Raw genomic sequence first — 14808 nt, 5'->3', positions numbered from 1 at the left:
ATCAATTCAATTGATATATGCTACATTAGAAATGTATTTTCTATTAATTTATTACTGTCCAGGTGTAAGTTTAAACACTGATGACATCTATTAAACAGACAAGTAGCAAGGAATCATGCAGAGACAGAGTTAAATTTTGCACTCTTTGAGAGTTGTGTGATAACTTACACATAATTATTCTAACACCAGATTAAGTGAATTGTATTTATATAGCGTTTTTCTCTAGAGGCTCACCAGAAATCATAAACATCTGTTAGTACCAGGAGGTTCAAACAAGTTGTGCACTTTTTTCCACTTTAAGCACATGGTAGAATAGGTCCCTAAATCAATGTATGAAAACTCTGCGGTTCAGGACCATTGTGTTGAGTGTGTGAACAAACTTACTTACTCCAGTGTCAGTGTAAGTGCTCAAATGTGCAAATCCAGACATTTGTGTAGTACAACATGGGGCAAGAAATGTCACGGCAAGAAATTGTTGTGAAAGAATTTCTTTTTTTTCCTCACAGGTTGCTTGTTCGAGAAAAATCTGTGTCCCAGAGATCATCTTTGCAACGACGGTGAGTTTGCACAAGTTGCACATATGTGATGCTCACAGTAACCAGAAGCCGTGATGTCACTTGTGTTCATGTCGAGCCCCGGGCTTTCTCCTCCAGTAACGGGGCAGCATTTTGTTGCCAGAGATGTACGCAAATTAGTGACGGCATTATTCAGGATCTCTGTGAGTTGATCATAATATTGCAGGAGCCGGACCCAATGAAGGTTTGCACGTAGTAAAAGACATGCAAACTTGACAGCACATGCAGAGCTGATTGTGAAAGTTTCCCTCTGGTGTGGGTTCTCCTGGCCGACAGATCCTCGGGAGACCGGTAGATCGTTTGGATGAAGTCTTTTTATCTTCATGTAGCGATTGCTTTCCAGCAATATGTTTTACTCTTCTCAGTCTTGCGTCTCTCGACCTCGCTCCAACTTCAACCTTGTGTCTCGTTCTGGCTGCTGCTAATAAAGGCGACAGGTGATTAGATAACAAGGCCCACCTGGGCCATCCACTCACCTGTTGCTATCTTCAAGGCTGGTCCTTGCACAGCCAGTTCCGCTGCAGGCCCGCAGGCCACGCCCCCTCCACACTGATTAAGGCCATGTGAAGAGGATTGCATCTTATGAATGAGCAAAATAAATGGTAAATAGCAAAATAACAAGAGCAATTGGCACAGGTAATAGTTGTGTGCTGCATTCTCCACAACATACAGTAGCTGGGTTCTTGTCACTATCAGGCAAAGTCCGGTTGGAGTTCTCAGGCGGTGCCAAGTCCTCAGAAATAGTAATAATCACAATCATCCAACCATTTTTTTACACAGTTTACCCCCAAGGTCAGCTGGAGTTGAACCTATCTGAATTTGGTCAAGAGGATAGGAAAAATACATTTTCAAAAACAGATTTGAACAACAAAAGCAGTCAGGTGTCCGTTTGATGGTGTAAGTGCAGAAACACAACAGGGACACACTTTTGCGGCGGCAGTGAGTTATCAAGGGTGTCTTGTGCAGCAGCGGAGCTTGCAATTGTTCGTGTCTACACCCAAGTATTCATCTCAGACATGTCAGGTTCAAACACTGATGACATCTATTCAACAGACAAGAAGCAAGGAATCATGCAGAGACAGAGTTCAATTTGGCTCAATGAGGAGAGACGTTTTGGGCTGTACTCTTAGTTATAGATCCAATCTATGCTCTAGGGTCCAGACCCATGTGCTCCTTTATTTATTTGGGAACTTACACATAATTATTCTAACTGTCTCCACCCAAGTATTTATCTCAGAACAATAGGACATTCTGCAGCCGGGGGCAGCAGTACTTCATCTAATCAATAGGGTTCCTGTTCTACCAAGTAGATGTGGTAAGTACTCAGGAACACATGTGTACTGGGCTAATCGAGGCAGAGACATGGAGTAGTTTGTGACGGCAACGAACAGAAAAACACACAATGTTTTGTACAAATTAAGACATCAGTATTATCGAGTTCTCAATAGTAATTCAATTCGGGGGAGGCTAAATTTCTGACTGAAAATAATTGAAAAGCACTGCTATTCATAAGGACAAAAGATACAGTAAAGACGTACAAGTACTAAACTTAATGAATATAGTTAAAAAGCAGCGGCCGCAGAACAGTTTTGGTCTTCATTAATCACATTGCGTATGCAATTCAATTTGCCTGTTTGGTGGGCGTTCTGATGATTAGCATATATTCTGCATATTCATGAAAACAGACAACCTAATTGGATCAGTCCCATAGTGAAGTGCAAAACCTTAACTAGTAAGTCATGTAATGACAAATATGTGATGTTGTTCTTTGTAGATGCCTGTCAGGCGCACTCCACTTATTTATTTATTAAATTAGCCTTCATTTAAGCAGGTGAAAGCCCACATCTGCAGTGTGCGCCGTTTACTAGTTTATCCAGCGAGTCCTGTCCTTAGTGACCAAGTTGCATTTTTAATGACCTTAATAACACATGTCGTAACACGATAGGTCATAAATGAAGACCACCTGCACTGAGATTATTACTTTTTACTGGAAATGTTTGAAAATAATTGAATGATTTTGTCCTGGCAGCTTTAATGTGTTGATCATTTTTGCAATCAGCATAAATACAGGATAAAGGTTTGAGGAAAATAGGGACTGGGGAGCAGAAAAATGTCCCTTACTAGCGATTTTAGGTTGATTGGCAACACTAAATGGTCCCTAGTGTGTGAATGTTGTCTGTCTATCTGTGTTGGCCCTGTGAGGAGGTGGCGACTTGTCCAGGGTGTACCCTGCCTTCCGCCCGATTGTAGCTGAGATAGGCAGCAGCGCCACCCGCGACCCCAAAGGGAATAAACGGTAGAAAATGGATGGAAGGATGTATTGACTTGTTTACCTTTACATACATACATAATGCTCGACAGTCATTTACTAACAGTTGACAGATTTTTATTGTTGCTATTTCCCAAATATTTTAGCGGTGTAAATTAGCACAGAATATTTTGTGTATGAGGTTTAACACCACGTACACTATGATTGAGTGAAAGAAAAAAAAAGTGGGCGGAAGTGCTACGTAAACATTGTCTCTACGGTCGGCCGCTATCAGCCAATTGCAGCTCATTGAAGCCGTTGCTATGGCGACAGTGACATCAACTGCCTGACAACTGTGTGTGTGTCTGTGTGTGTGTGTGTGTGTGTGTGTGTGTGTGTGTGTGTGTGTGTGTGTGATCAGAGATAGCAGCGATGAGTCATCACCGGACACACACACACACACACACACACACACACACACACACACACAGAGTAACATCAGCTCTGCTTCAGGTTGCAACTGCAGTAAGCGTTGCGTTGACGTAATTACACAGCAAGTAGCATAAAGGTGCAGTGGAACCCTCAGAAAAGGACAATCGGTAGAAAATAGATGGATGGATGGAACACTTTTAAATAACTATTTAAATATCCTGAAATGGACCCTATATAGATACACAGATTGTATCTCATTAAATTGTGACGTACCATAGAAACATGCTGGTGGTTGTCATGGGCAACTATTGCCAGGTGATTGCTGGGCAATACTTTACCTTACTGTCGATAACAATGTCGATGTGTTGTACTTGAAAATGTATTTTGACTTTAAATGGTGTATCGCAATAATAATCACACTATAACACAGGAAAAAGATTTTAGGCAAGACTAGGGATGTCCAATAATATCGGACTGCCGATATGATCGGCCCATAAATGCTTTAAAATGTAATATCGGAAATTATTGGTATTGGTTTCGGAAAGTAAAATGTATGACTTTTTAAAAGGCCGCTGTACGGAGTGGTACACGGACAAAGGGAGAAGTACAGAGCGCCAATAAACCTTGAAGGCACTGCCTTTGCGTGCCGGCCCACTCACATAATATCTACGGCTTTTTACACACACAAGCGAATGCAAGGCATACTTGCTCAACAGCCACACGGGTCACACTGAGGGTGGCCGTATAAACAAGTTAACACTGTTACAAATATGCGCCACACTGCGAACCCACACCAAACAAGAATGACAAACACATTTGGGGAGAATATCTGTACCGTAACACAACATAAACAACAGAACAAATACCCAGAACCCCTTGCAGCACTAACTCTTCCGGGACACCACAATATACACCCCGGCTACCCTCTACCGCAGCCCACCTCAACCTCCTCATGCTCTTTTAGGGAAAGCATGTCCCAAATTCCAAGCTGCTGTTTTGAGGCATGTTAAAACAAAGAATGCACTTTGTGACTTCAATAATAAATATGGCAGCGCCATGTTGGCATTTTGTTCCATAACTTGAGTTGATTTATTTTGTAAAACCTTGTTACATTGTTTAATGCATCCAGCGGGCATCACAACAACATGAGGCCTAATAATGTGTTCATTCCATCACTGTATATATCCGTATCGGTTGATATCGGAATCGGTAATTAAGAGTTGGACAATATCGGGATATCGGCTAAAAAGCCATTATCGGACATCTCTAGGCAAGCCCAAAATAAGTTTAATCAACAAACTTATATGTGACCGATTTTATAGTAATAAAAACAATATTAAAAAACTCTGTATCGATATCGACAAAATAATATAATTATTCCAATGTTTGAGATATGTCATTTCATCATCATTAATTTCTTTTTATTCCTTTCATGAAAATGCACATATACAGTTGACACTTTCATAGTTTTTTTATTCTTCTACATTTCCATCATCAGAAAGGAGCAGATGGAAGAATAATATTCTCATATTTATCTGCCCCCTTTTTTACACAAATTATTTTAGATGACTTTACAACTGTTCCCTCCACCAACACCCCAACTCCCACATACTTTGAATTTTTCTTGTAAATGTCCATTGTTATTATGTATTTTACAATGTACAGCTTTTATATTTCCTGTATATTATATTATTACTTTGAACTGTTTTATATTTTGATTTTTATCCTGTTATGCGCCTTTGCGGACTCTGAAAAGCGCTATAGCAAATAAAATGTATTATTATTATTAGTTTAAGGTGTGCTTGTTTTATGTCTCTGTGATAAGGAGCGGCAGGAAAGAGCGAGCCTGTAGTGCAGTGGTTCTTAACCTTGTTGGAGGTACGGAACCCCAGCAGTTTCAGATGCGCATTCACCGAACCCCTTCTTTAGTACAAAATAAAAGGTTTTTGTTTTTTTTCAAATTCAAGAAAGAGTTATATGTTTTTTACTGGTGCACAAAAATAACTGTGCATGGACCACAACAAATTACACACCTGCAAATCAGATGGAGAAAATAGAGAGAACATTGTTTGGGTGTATTCATAATACGCTGATGGGGAGAAGTTTTATTTACACAATGAGTTGAAGTGAAGTGAATTGTATTTATATAGCGCTTTTCTCGAGTGACTCAAAGCGCTTTACATAGTGAAACCCAATATCTAAGTTACATTTAAAGCAGTGTGGGTGGCACTGGGAGCAGGTGGGTAAAGTGTCTTGCCCAAGGACACAACGGCAGTGACTAGGATGGTGGAAGGGGGAATCGAACCTGCAACCCTCACGTTGCTGGCACGGCCACTCTACCAACCGAGCTATGGGTGCGTCTTGACCTTCGCGGCCGAACCCCTGAGACCGACTCATGGGTTCCATGGAACCCAGGTTAAGAAGCACTGCTGTAGTGTAATGCCCGCAGCTAAAAGCAACTGCGTGAGAAGGTATACTCCAATATCAGCATATCGTCATTTTCTATATCGCACAGAGACAAACCCGCCATATATTCCATTTATCGCCCAGCGCTAATTTAATGTATTTTCCTCCCTGGCACTCATGGAGGGCGGATCCTCCCCTTTCCTCTCCCTTATCTCTCCTGCTTGCTTCTTTGTCTTCTCTTGTATGCGTGCTTGGCTATGGAGGTTTATTTCCCAATCCAGACCGGGCCCCCTTAGGAGCCAAGTCTAGATTGTATTTTTTTACTCATCCTTCCCCAGCGTTGACCTTTTTTCCCCATCTTTTGCCTTGTGGCGACCCATCAGCGTTCCTGTTCTGTAACCCAGTACACTGTTTGTTTGTCTCATCTTGAACAGGTTTGTGCTGAAAACAAAGTTTTGTTGTAGTTGTGCAATGACAATAAAGACCGACTACCTCCATGAACAAACATGCCTGGTGTCGCCTCCTCTCTTTCTATGCAGATGGTTTGTTTGGACAGTGCCGGGCTCCTCACCAGGATCCAGTCCAGTATTTGGTGTCTGTACCTACTTTGCATAAGCTGCAGGAAGTCCTCAAAGACCTGATGGTGCAAGGTGAGTCCAAAAAACAAAGAAGCAGAAATCACCTTTGACAACTTTGCGGGCGGTGCAGGTATGACCTGGAAGGACGATGTCACCCAGGCGACGATTGGCCGAGAGTTGAGTTACATTCCCACCGTTGGCTCGTCGCAGCTTCATGAGCGCAAACAGTAAGAGAAGTCACCGCCGTGCCGTACGTGTGATGAAGATCTCTCCATTCCATCTTGCTTTTTAGGTTGCTCAGTCAGCGAAGACGTCGGCGAGTTGTGGAGTCAGGTGACCCGGAAATGATACAGCAGTTCCTACAGTACCTAACCTTTGACCCCTCTCAATCCTCCATACACGTGCAGACACCCCTTCTGGAACCATACCTCTACCACCAGGTAAGGAGATATAAGGGATTCTTCATGCTGACTGAGTAATTGCTAAAAAAAAAAAGTCGCATTTGTGTTATTGCAGCAGAAGTTTGGCGATGAAGACGAGACTGAACCATCCCTCAACTCCTTAGAAGAGAATCCCATCTCTCCATTCCACCGCGTCCTTCCCCGCCCCAGATCCCAAGGAAAAGCTCTGGACAGAGACCGACAGCTTCTCCAGCACCTGGTGTCCTCTTACCTGTCCTCTCCGTCGTCTTCCTCCTCCTATGTCCGGGCTGTCTCCCGCCACAGGGGGGCGCCGGGAACATCTTTAGCGTTGGCCTCGTCCCTCCCGGAGCTTGACTTACCGCTAGACTATGACGAGGACTACCTCTCACAAGTTAAGCATCTTAGCAAGGAGCAGCAGCAGCGCAGCAAGTTGATGCTGAAGTACGATGCCAGCGCAGGATTGGATGGTGAGAGGAGTCGAATAATGAATAGAAGAACACATTGATGTTGTTAAACCAGAAATGTGTCAAGAATCCCTTCAAATCCAATCATGATTCATGTGATCTTGTTCTGCTTTGCAGCACGTTCTCTACAACGTTTGGCTCTGCTGCTGGACCACTATGGCCTGGATGTGAAAGATCTGTCCCCCGAGCAGATGGAAAAGCTGCCAGATGTGCTTAAACAGCTGCAGCAGGAGAGCTCCTTCAGCCATAAATCCATTAAAGGTCTGTCAGCCCTTTGCTGCTCTCGTATCGATCCGATCTTGTCAAGGGAGCATCACGCTGGACGATGATGCAACCACTGTTTGCTGAGACTGATCATGTGACCTGTTCACTTTCCAGATAACTATGGAAACAATGCTGCCACGGGGAAAAAGGTGAGTCTTGCACAAGTTTCAGTGATAGCCTGCAGACCGAGATGTCAACATTTTTCTTACACAGTGGAAGTCGGTCCAGTTGAGGTCGACAACCCGTTCAGTGACTTTCATAAATGTGTTAAATTTGCTACCTGTTACGCCCTCGCTCATAAACACTTTATAATGGTCGTGTCTTTCAATATATGGGGGGTAGTAATGAGAGTCCAGTCCATAGTGGATCTAACATAATAGTGAGAGTCCAGTCCATAGTGGATCTAACATAATAGTGTGAGAGTCCAGTCCATAGTGGATCTAACATAATAGTGAGAGTCCAGTCCATAGTGGATTTAACATAATAGTGTGAGAGTCCAGTCCATAGTGGATCTAACATAATAGTGAGAGTCCAGTCCATAGTGGATCTAACATAATAGTGAGAGTCCAGTCCATAGTGGATCTAACATAATAGTGTGAGAGTCCAGTCCATAGTGGATCTAACATAATAGTGAGAGTCCAGTCCATAGTGGATTTAACATAATAGTGTGAGAGTCCAGTCCATAGTGGATCTAACATAATAGTGTGAGAGTCCAGTCCATAGTGGATCTAACATAATAGTGAGAGTCCAGTCCATAGTGGATCTAACATAATAGTGAGAGTCCAGTCCATAGTGGATCTAACATAATAGTGAGAGTCCAGTCCATAGTGGATCTAACATAATAGTGTGAGAGTCCAGTCCATAGTGGATCCAACATAATAGTGAGTGTCCAGTCCATAGTGGATCTAACATAATAGTGTGAGAGTCCAGTCCATAGTGAATCTAACATAATAGTGAGAGTCCAGTCCATAGTGGATCTAACATAATAGTGTGAGAGTCCAGTCCATAGTGAATCTAACATAATAGTGAGAGTCCAGTCCATAGTGGATCTAACATAATAGTGTGAGAGTCCAGTCCATAGTGAATCTAACATAATAGTGTGAGAGTCCAGTCCATAGTGGATCTAACATAATAGTTTGAGAGTCCAGTCCATAGTGGATCTAACATAATAGTGTGAGAGTCCAGTCCATAGTGGATCTAACATAATAGTGTGAGAGTCCAGTCCATAGTGAATCTAACATAATAGTGAGAGTCCAGTCCATAGTGGATCTAACATAATAGTGTGAGAGTCCAGTCCATAGTGGATCTAACATAATAGTGAGAGTCCAGTCCATAGTGGATCTAACATAATAGTGTGAGAGTCCAGTCCATAGTGGATCTAACATAATAGTGAGAGTCCAGTCCATAGTGGATCTAACATAATAGTGAGAGTCCAGTCCATAGTGAATCTAACATAATAGTGAGAGTCCAGTCCATAGTGGATCTAACATAATAGTGTGAGAGTCCAGTCCATAGTGGATCTAACATAATAGTGTGAGAGTCCAGTCCATAGTGAATCTAACATAATAGTGAGAGTCCAGTCCATAGTGGATCTAACATAATAGTGTGAGAGTCCAGTCCATAGTGGATCTAACATAATAGTGTGAGAGTCCAGTCCATAGTGGATCTAACATAATAGTGTGAGAGTCCAGTCCATAGTGGCCACCGAACCTGCGACAAATGAGTTTTAAGATGGGACTTAAATGCTTCTACTGAGGTAGCATCTCTAACTGTTACTGCTAGAACATTCCAGAGTACTGGAGCCCCAATAGAAAACGCTCTATAGCCCACAGACTTTTTCGTTGTGCTCTGGGAATGACTAATAAGCCGGAGTTCTTTTAAAGTCTTTAACTTGTAAAGTCACTTCTAATTTGTGTTGCACCTCTTCATCCTTCAGTTCACAGAAGGTTCCATGGAGCACAAGATGGCTACCCCAAACAGTGTACCCAACATTAGGTCCTCCAAACCAGTAAAAGTGCAAAAGGAGACCAACTCCACCACAATGAACCAACCGGAGAATAACATTCCAAAAGAGTATGACATTGTTTTATCTGACAATTTGGTGTCTGATTCAAACACATTTCAAGTCCTTTTTCAACCTTCTGCTAGTCTGCTTGGACCGGCCTTGGCCTATGGGACCCACTCAAACTCCAGGAACTTGCCAGCCGAAAACACTGCAGAAAAACAGAGTAAATGTCACTTCACTCATGGATTAAATGTCACTTCACTCATGGATTAAAAAAAAAAAGTTGTGTATTGAGCAAGGAAATCTTGAATGTGTTATGAGTGATTTCTGCACATGCTCAGATGCAGATAAGAACTTCCTGGAGCCCGAGGTGGGCCTGAAGGTTGTGCAGAGCAGCGACAGGCAGGTAAGAAATCCAAACAAAAAAAGCAAAGTGGTCCATTCTTGTCTTGAAGGTGGTGGTAATGTGCGTTTAACAGCAGAGTGGTGTATCAGGAGAGTATGGCCAACTAAACCACAGGCGCCATGACTGCTACCAAGGACGCTGTGGCCGGATGAATGCAATTGCTATTGTTTTGATTAGAGATGCCGATAAATGCTTTAAAATGTAATATCAGAAATTATCGGTTTCAAAAAGTAACATTTATGAATTTTCAAAACGCCGCTGTACAGAGTGGTACACGGACGTAGGGAGAGGTACAGAGCGCCAATAAACCTTAAAGGCACCACCTTTGTGTGCCGGCCCAATCGCATAATATCTACGGCTTTTCACACACACACAAGCGAATGCAAATCATACTTGGTCAACAGCCATACAGGTCACACTGAGGGTGGCCATAAAAACAATGCCAACACTGTTACAAATATGCACCACACTGTGAACCCACACTAAACAAGAATGACAAAAACTTTTCAGGAGAACACCCGCACCGTAACACAACAGAACAATTACCCAGAACTCCTTGCAGCACTAACTCTTCCTGGACGCTACAATGTACACAAACCCCTCCCACCTCAACCCCGCACCCCCACCTCAACACACACACACACACACACCGGTTTAACTCGGTTGGTAGAGTGGCCGTGCCATCAACTTGAGGGTTGCAGGTTCGATCCCCGCTTCCGCCATCCTAGTCACTGCCGTTGTGTCCTTGGGCAAGACACTTTACCCACCTGCTCCCAGTGCCACCCACACTGCTTTAAATGTAACTTAGATATTGGGTTTCACTATGTAAAGCGCTTTGAGTCACTAGAGAAAAAGCGCTATATAAATATAATTCACTTCACACACACACACATCTCCTGAATTCAGAGATCTCAAGGTTGGCAAGTATGATTTACCTTATAGATTGTCACATCAAAACTATGAATGAACACATGTACAAAAAAAGGTGAAATAACTGAAAACATGTTTCATATTCTAGTTTCTTCAAAGTAGCCACCCTTTGCTCTGATTACTGCTTTGCACACTCTTGGCATTCTCTCCATGAGCTTCGAGAGGTGGTCACCTGAAATGGTTTCCACTTCACAGGCGTGCTTGAAGCTCATGGAGAGAATGCCAAGAGTGTGCAAAGAAGTAATCCGCGCAAAGGGTGGCTATTTTGAAGAAACTAGAGTATAAAACAGGTTTCCAGTTATTTTACCTTTTTTTTTGTTAAGTAATGACTCCACTTGTGTTCATTCATATGTGTGACAATCTACAATGTAAACAGTCATGAAAATAAAGAATGAGAAGGTGTGTCCATCTACTGACCTGTCCTGTATGAATAGTCTTTTAAGCACTTTGGGCTCCTTAAAAAGGGTAGAAAAGCGCTCTACAAGTACAACAATTTACCAAACTGTCTTGGTGCATTTTTCGTCATCAGCCTCAGAGCAGTGAAGGAAAGGCGTCCCTCCTGGCTACTCCTGTCCAACCCGGCTCTCGCTGGCTTTTTGCTACCCTGGTGGCTTCCGCCTGCATTGGCGGCGTCCTGCTTGCAGCGCTGAGCATCACTTGCTTGCGTAACCACGCCCACAAGCTGGCGACAAGGAAGCTGGGCCTGGGCACGGAGGCGGGCAGCTTCAACCACCAGGAGTACCAGGTGAGTCACGGTAGCAACACATTTGAAATACTCAAGCCAATCCGGTTAGGGAGCAGACCTTGAAATCAGGGTTTCACAGTAAGAGGTTAACTCCAGAATACATGCATACCTGGCTCACCAGGACCTGTGTCGCCAGCACATGGCCTCCAAAGGTGCTTTTGGGCGCCTGGAAGCTGCCGCCCTGGGTGCTGTGGGAGGGGCGAGCGGAGGAGGAGCGTCCGGCGCAGGGCGAGGCGCAGGAGCAGCGGGGGGCATCGACTCAAGAGTGAGTAGCGTGTCTTCCCAGTTCAGCGACGGAGCCCAGCCCAGTCCGAGCTCCCACAGCAGCACGCCGTCGTGGTGCGAGGAACCGGCGCAGGCCAACATGGACATCTCCACCGGTCACATGATTTTGGTCAGTGTCCTTTTCAATGTGACACAAGTCGTGTCCAGTAATCAGCTTAACAGTAACGACCCCCTTATTCGGAAGGTAAAACATTTTTGTTTTTCAAAAAGGCCTACATGGAGGACCACCTCAGGAACAAAGATCGTCTCTTCAAGGAATGGGAAGCTCTGTGTTCCTACCAGGCGGAGCCCAGCAGCGTGAGCGTGGCTCAGAGTGACCCCAATGTCAAGAAGAACCGCTTTCACGACTCGCTGCCCTGTGAGTAACTCAGGCTGCTTTGAACGGTGACGTGGTGAATGTTTCATACCTTCTCTTCTTCAAGATGATCATGCCAGGGTGAAGCTGAAGGCGGAAACCAACCCCTCTCGGTCTGACTACATCAACGCCAGCACTATAGTAAGCACATCCATCCATCCATCCATTTTCTACCGCTTATTCCCTTTCGGGGTCGCGGGGGGCGCTGGCGCCTACCTCAGCTTCAATCGGGCAGAAGGCAGGGTACACCCTGGACAAGTCGCCAGCTCATCGCAGGGCCACTATAGTAAGCCCCTCCTGCTGTCCTCTCTATTTATTTAGGATTCCAAAACCTTTGACATGAAACGTGTCCACAGTGCGGCATGAAGGCTACTTTCAACCCACAGCTTATTTTATAGGCCATTGGTATATTGTTCAAATAAAACCCTATAATTATTAATAAGATATAGTGATGCATATATGGAGAGACTCTTTGCATTTTTGATACTCTCAATCAGTGGTCTCCAACCTTATTTAAAGTGAAATTACCACACACACACACACACACGCACACACACACACACACACACACACACACACACTTGGTGTAGTGAAATTAACCTCTGTATATGACCCATCCCCTTGTTCACCCCTTTGGTGGTGAGGAGAGCAGTGAGCAGCAGCGGTGGCCGCGCCCGGAAACAATTTTGGTGATTTAACCCCCAATTCCAACCTTTGATGCTGAGTGCCAAGCAGGGAGGTAATGGCTCCCATTTTTATAGTCTTTGGTATGACTCGGCCGGGGTTTGAGCTCACAACTTACAAATCCCGGGGCGGACATTACCCAAGATCCCTGATCTCACCCCATACCATGCATACACATACATACACACACATATATACATACACACACATATATACATACACACACACATATATATATATATATATATATATATATATATATATATATATATATATATATATATATATAAATCTCTTGATGATTGAGGGAACCCCTCATGAAACAGTTCTGTAGAGATGAAGTAGTCTTGTGATTTTTCCCACACCTACATATTGCGCTCTACCACGGTATCGAGCACTATTCTCTGGATAATCCAATCAAGATATATATATATATATATATATATATATATATATATATATATATATATATATATATGTCTAAAATCTCCTGATGATTGAGGGAACCCCTCATGAAACAGTTCTGTAGAGATGAAGTAGTCTTGTGATTTTTCCCACACCTACATATTGCGCTCTACCACGGTATCGAGCACTATTCTCTGGATAATCCAATCAAGATATATATATATATATATATATATATATATATGTCTAAAATCTCCTGATGATTGAGGGAACCCCTCATGAAACAGTTCTGTAGAGATGAAGGAATCTTGTGATTTTTCCCACACCTACATATGTGTGTGTATATATATATATATATATATATATAAAATAATAATCAATAATGAATAATCAAAGAATGGTCAATATTTCCAAACTTCCCGAGTTTACCTTCCTGTGGTAAATTTCCGGAAAGTTTCCGGTAAATTTACCGGAAACTTTCCACCCCTTCGTAAGCCTAGTTGTGAGTGCTTTATAGTCAGCCCATCCTCTTCTCCACTCCACCAAGATCGAGCACGACCCTCGCATGCCGGCCTACATCGCCACCCAGGGCCCGCTGTCACATACCATCTCGGACTTCTGGCAGGTGGGTGGCAGACAACTTTTGTAGTCCTGGTCAGCGGTGGCTGATTGCCGCACCAAGATACCGTGCCTTGTTGTGCAGATGGTGTGGGAGAGCGGCTGCACGGTGATCGTCATGATGACGGCTCTGGTGGAGGAAGGAGAAAAACAATGCGACCGCTACTGGCCCGACGAAGGCTCCTCGCTGTACCACATCTACGAGGTGAGTTCCAAAGCCGCATGTCGTGCCTCACAGCTTGACCACGTCTTTATCTGCAGGTCAACCTGGTGTCCGAGCACATCTGGTGCAAGGACTTCCTGGTGAGAAGCTTTTACCTGAAGAACGTCCAGACGCAAGAGACTCGGACCCTCACTCAGTTCCACTTCCTGAGCTGGCCGGCTCACGGCATACCCACCTCCACGCGCCCCCTACTGGACTTCCGCAGGTACGACTCCATCGACAGCTAATTGAATGAGGGTAGAATGAAAAGAATCAATCAATCAGTCAATCAATGTTTACTTGTATAGCCCTAAATCACCAGTGTCTCAAAGGGCTGCACAAGCCACAACGACATCCAGTCCATAGTGATTTAGTTAATAGTGTGAGAGTCCAGTCCATAGTGATTTAGTTAATAGTGTGAGAGTCCAGTCCATAGTGGATCTAACATAATCGTGAGAGTCCAGTCCATAGTGGATCTAACATAATAGTGTGAGAGTCCAGTCCATAGTGGATCTAACATAATAGTGTGAGAGTCCAGTCCATTGTGGATCTAACATAATAGTGTGAGAGTCCAGTCCATAGTGGATCTAACATAATAGTGAGAGTCAAGTCCATAGTGGTTCTAACATAATAGTGAGAGTCCAGTCCATAGTGGATCTAACATAATAGTGAGAGTCCAGTCCATAGTGGATCTAACATAATAGTGAGAGTCCAGTCCATAGTGGATCTAACATAATAGTGTGAGAGTCCAGTCCATAGTGGATCTAACATAATAGTGGGAGTC

At 43.6% G+C, this 14808-nt stretch overlaps 1 protein-coding gene across 3 annotated transcripts in view; it reads left to right on the top strand.

Annotated features, from left to right (window-relative positions):
• The window catches only part of LOC133544228 (receptor-type tyrosine-protein phosphatase-like N), a 34888-nt gene that overhangs the window by 12028 nt on the left and 8052 nt on the right, over window positions 1-14808 (top strand). Inside the window, exons 2-18 of one of the 3 annotated variants that reach the window (XM_061889372.1) lie at window positions 507-557; window positions 6201-6311; window positions 6370-6466; window positions 6532-6679; window positions 6759-7128; window positions 7243-7386; window positions 7504-7538; window positions 9326-9462; window positions 9538-9617; window positions 9736-9800; window positions 11260-11475; window positions 11597-11869; window positions 11971-12118; window positions 12183-12256; window positions 13752-13829; window positions 13908-14027; window positions 14084-14250. In XM_061889372.1, coding sequence (XP_061745356.1) covers window positions 507-557; window positions 6201-6311; window positions 6370-6466; window positions 6532-6679; window positions 6759-7128; window positions 7243-7386; window positions 7504-7538; window positions 9326-9462; window positions 9538-9617; window positions 9736-9800; window positions 11260-11475; window positions 11597-11869; window positions 11971-12118; window positions 12183-12256; window positions 13752-13829; window positions 13908-14027; window positions 14084-14250 — 2314 coding nt within the window. Of the gene's footprint in view, window positions 1-506; window positions 558-6200; window positions 6312-6369; window positions 6467-6531; window positions 6680-6755; window positions 7129-7242; window positions 7387-7503; window positions 7539-9325; window positions 9463-9537; window positions 9618-9735; window positions 9801-11259; window positions 11476-11596; window positions 11870-11970; window positions 12119-12182; window positions 12257-13751; window positions 13830-13907; window positions 14028-14083; window positions 14251-14808 lie in introns of all 3 variants that reach the window. The other 2 variants (XM_061889373.1, XM_061889371.1) reach the window with 2 other exon arrangements.

The sequence above is a fragment of the Nerophis ophidion genome, linkage group LG27, assembly GCF_033978795.1.
Source record: "Nerophis ophidion isolate RoL-2023_Sa linkage group LG27, RoL_Noph_v1.0, whole genome shotgun sequence".
In the NCBI taxonomy this organism is placed as follows: domain Eukaryota; kingdom Metazoa; phylum Chordata; class Actinopteri; order Syngnathiformes; family Syngnathidae; genus Nerophis; species Nerophis ophidion.
Note: the sequence above shows the minus strand (reverse complement) of the source record. Positions and strands in the feature narration are given on the sequence as shown.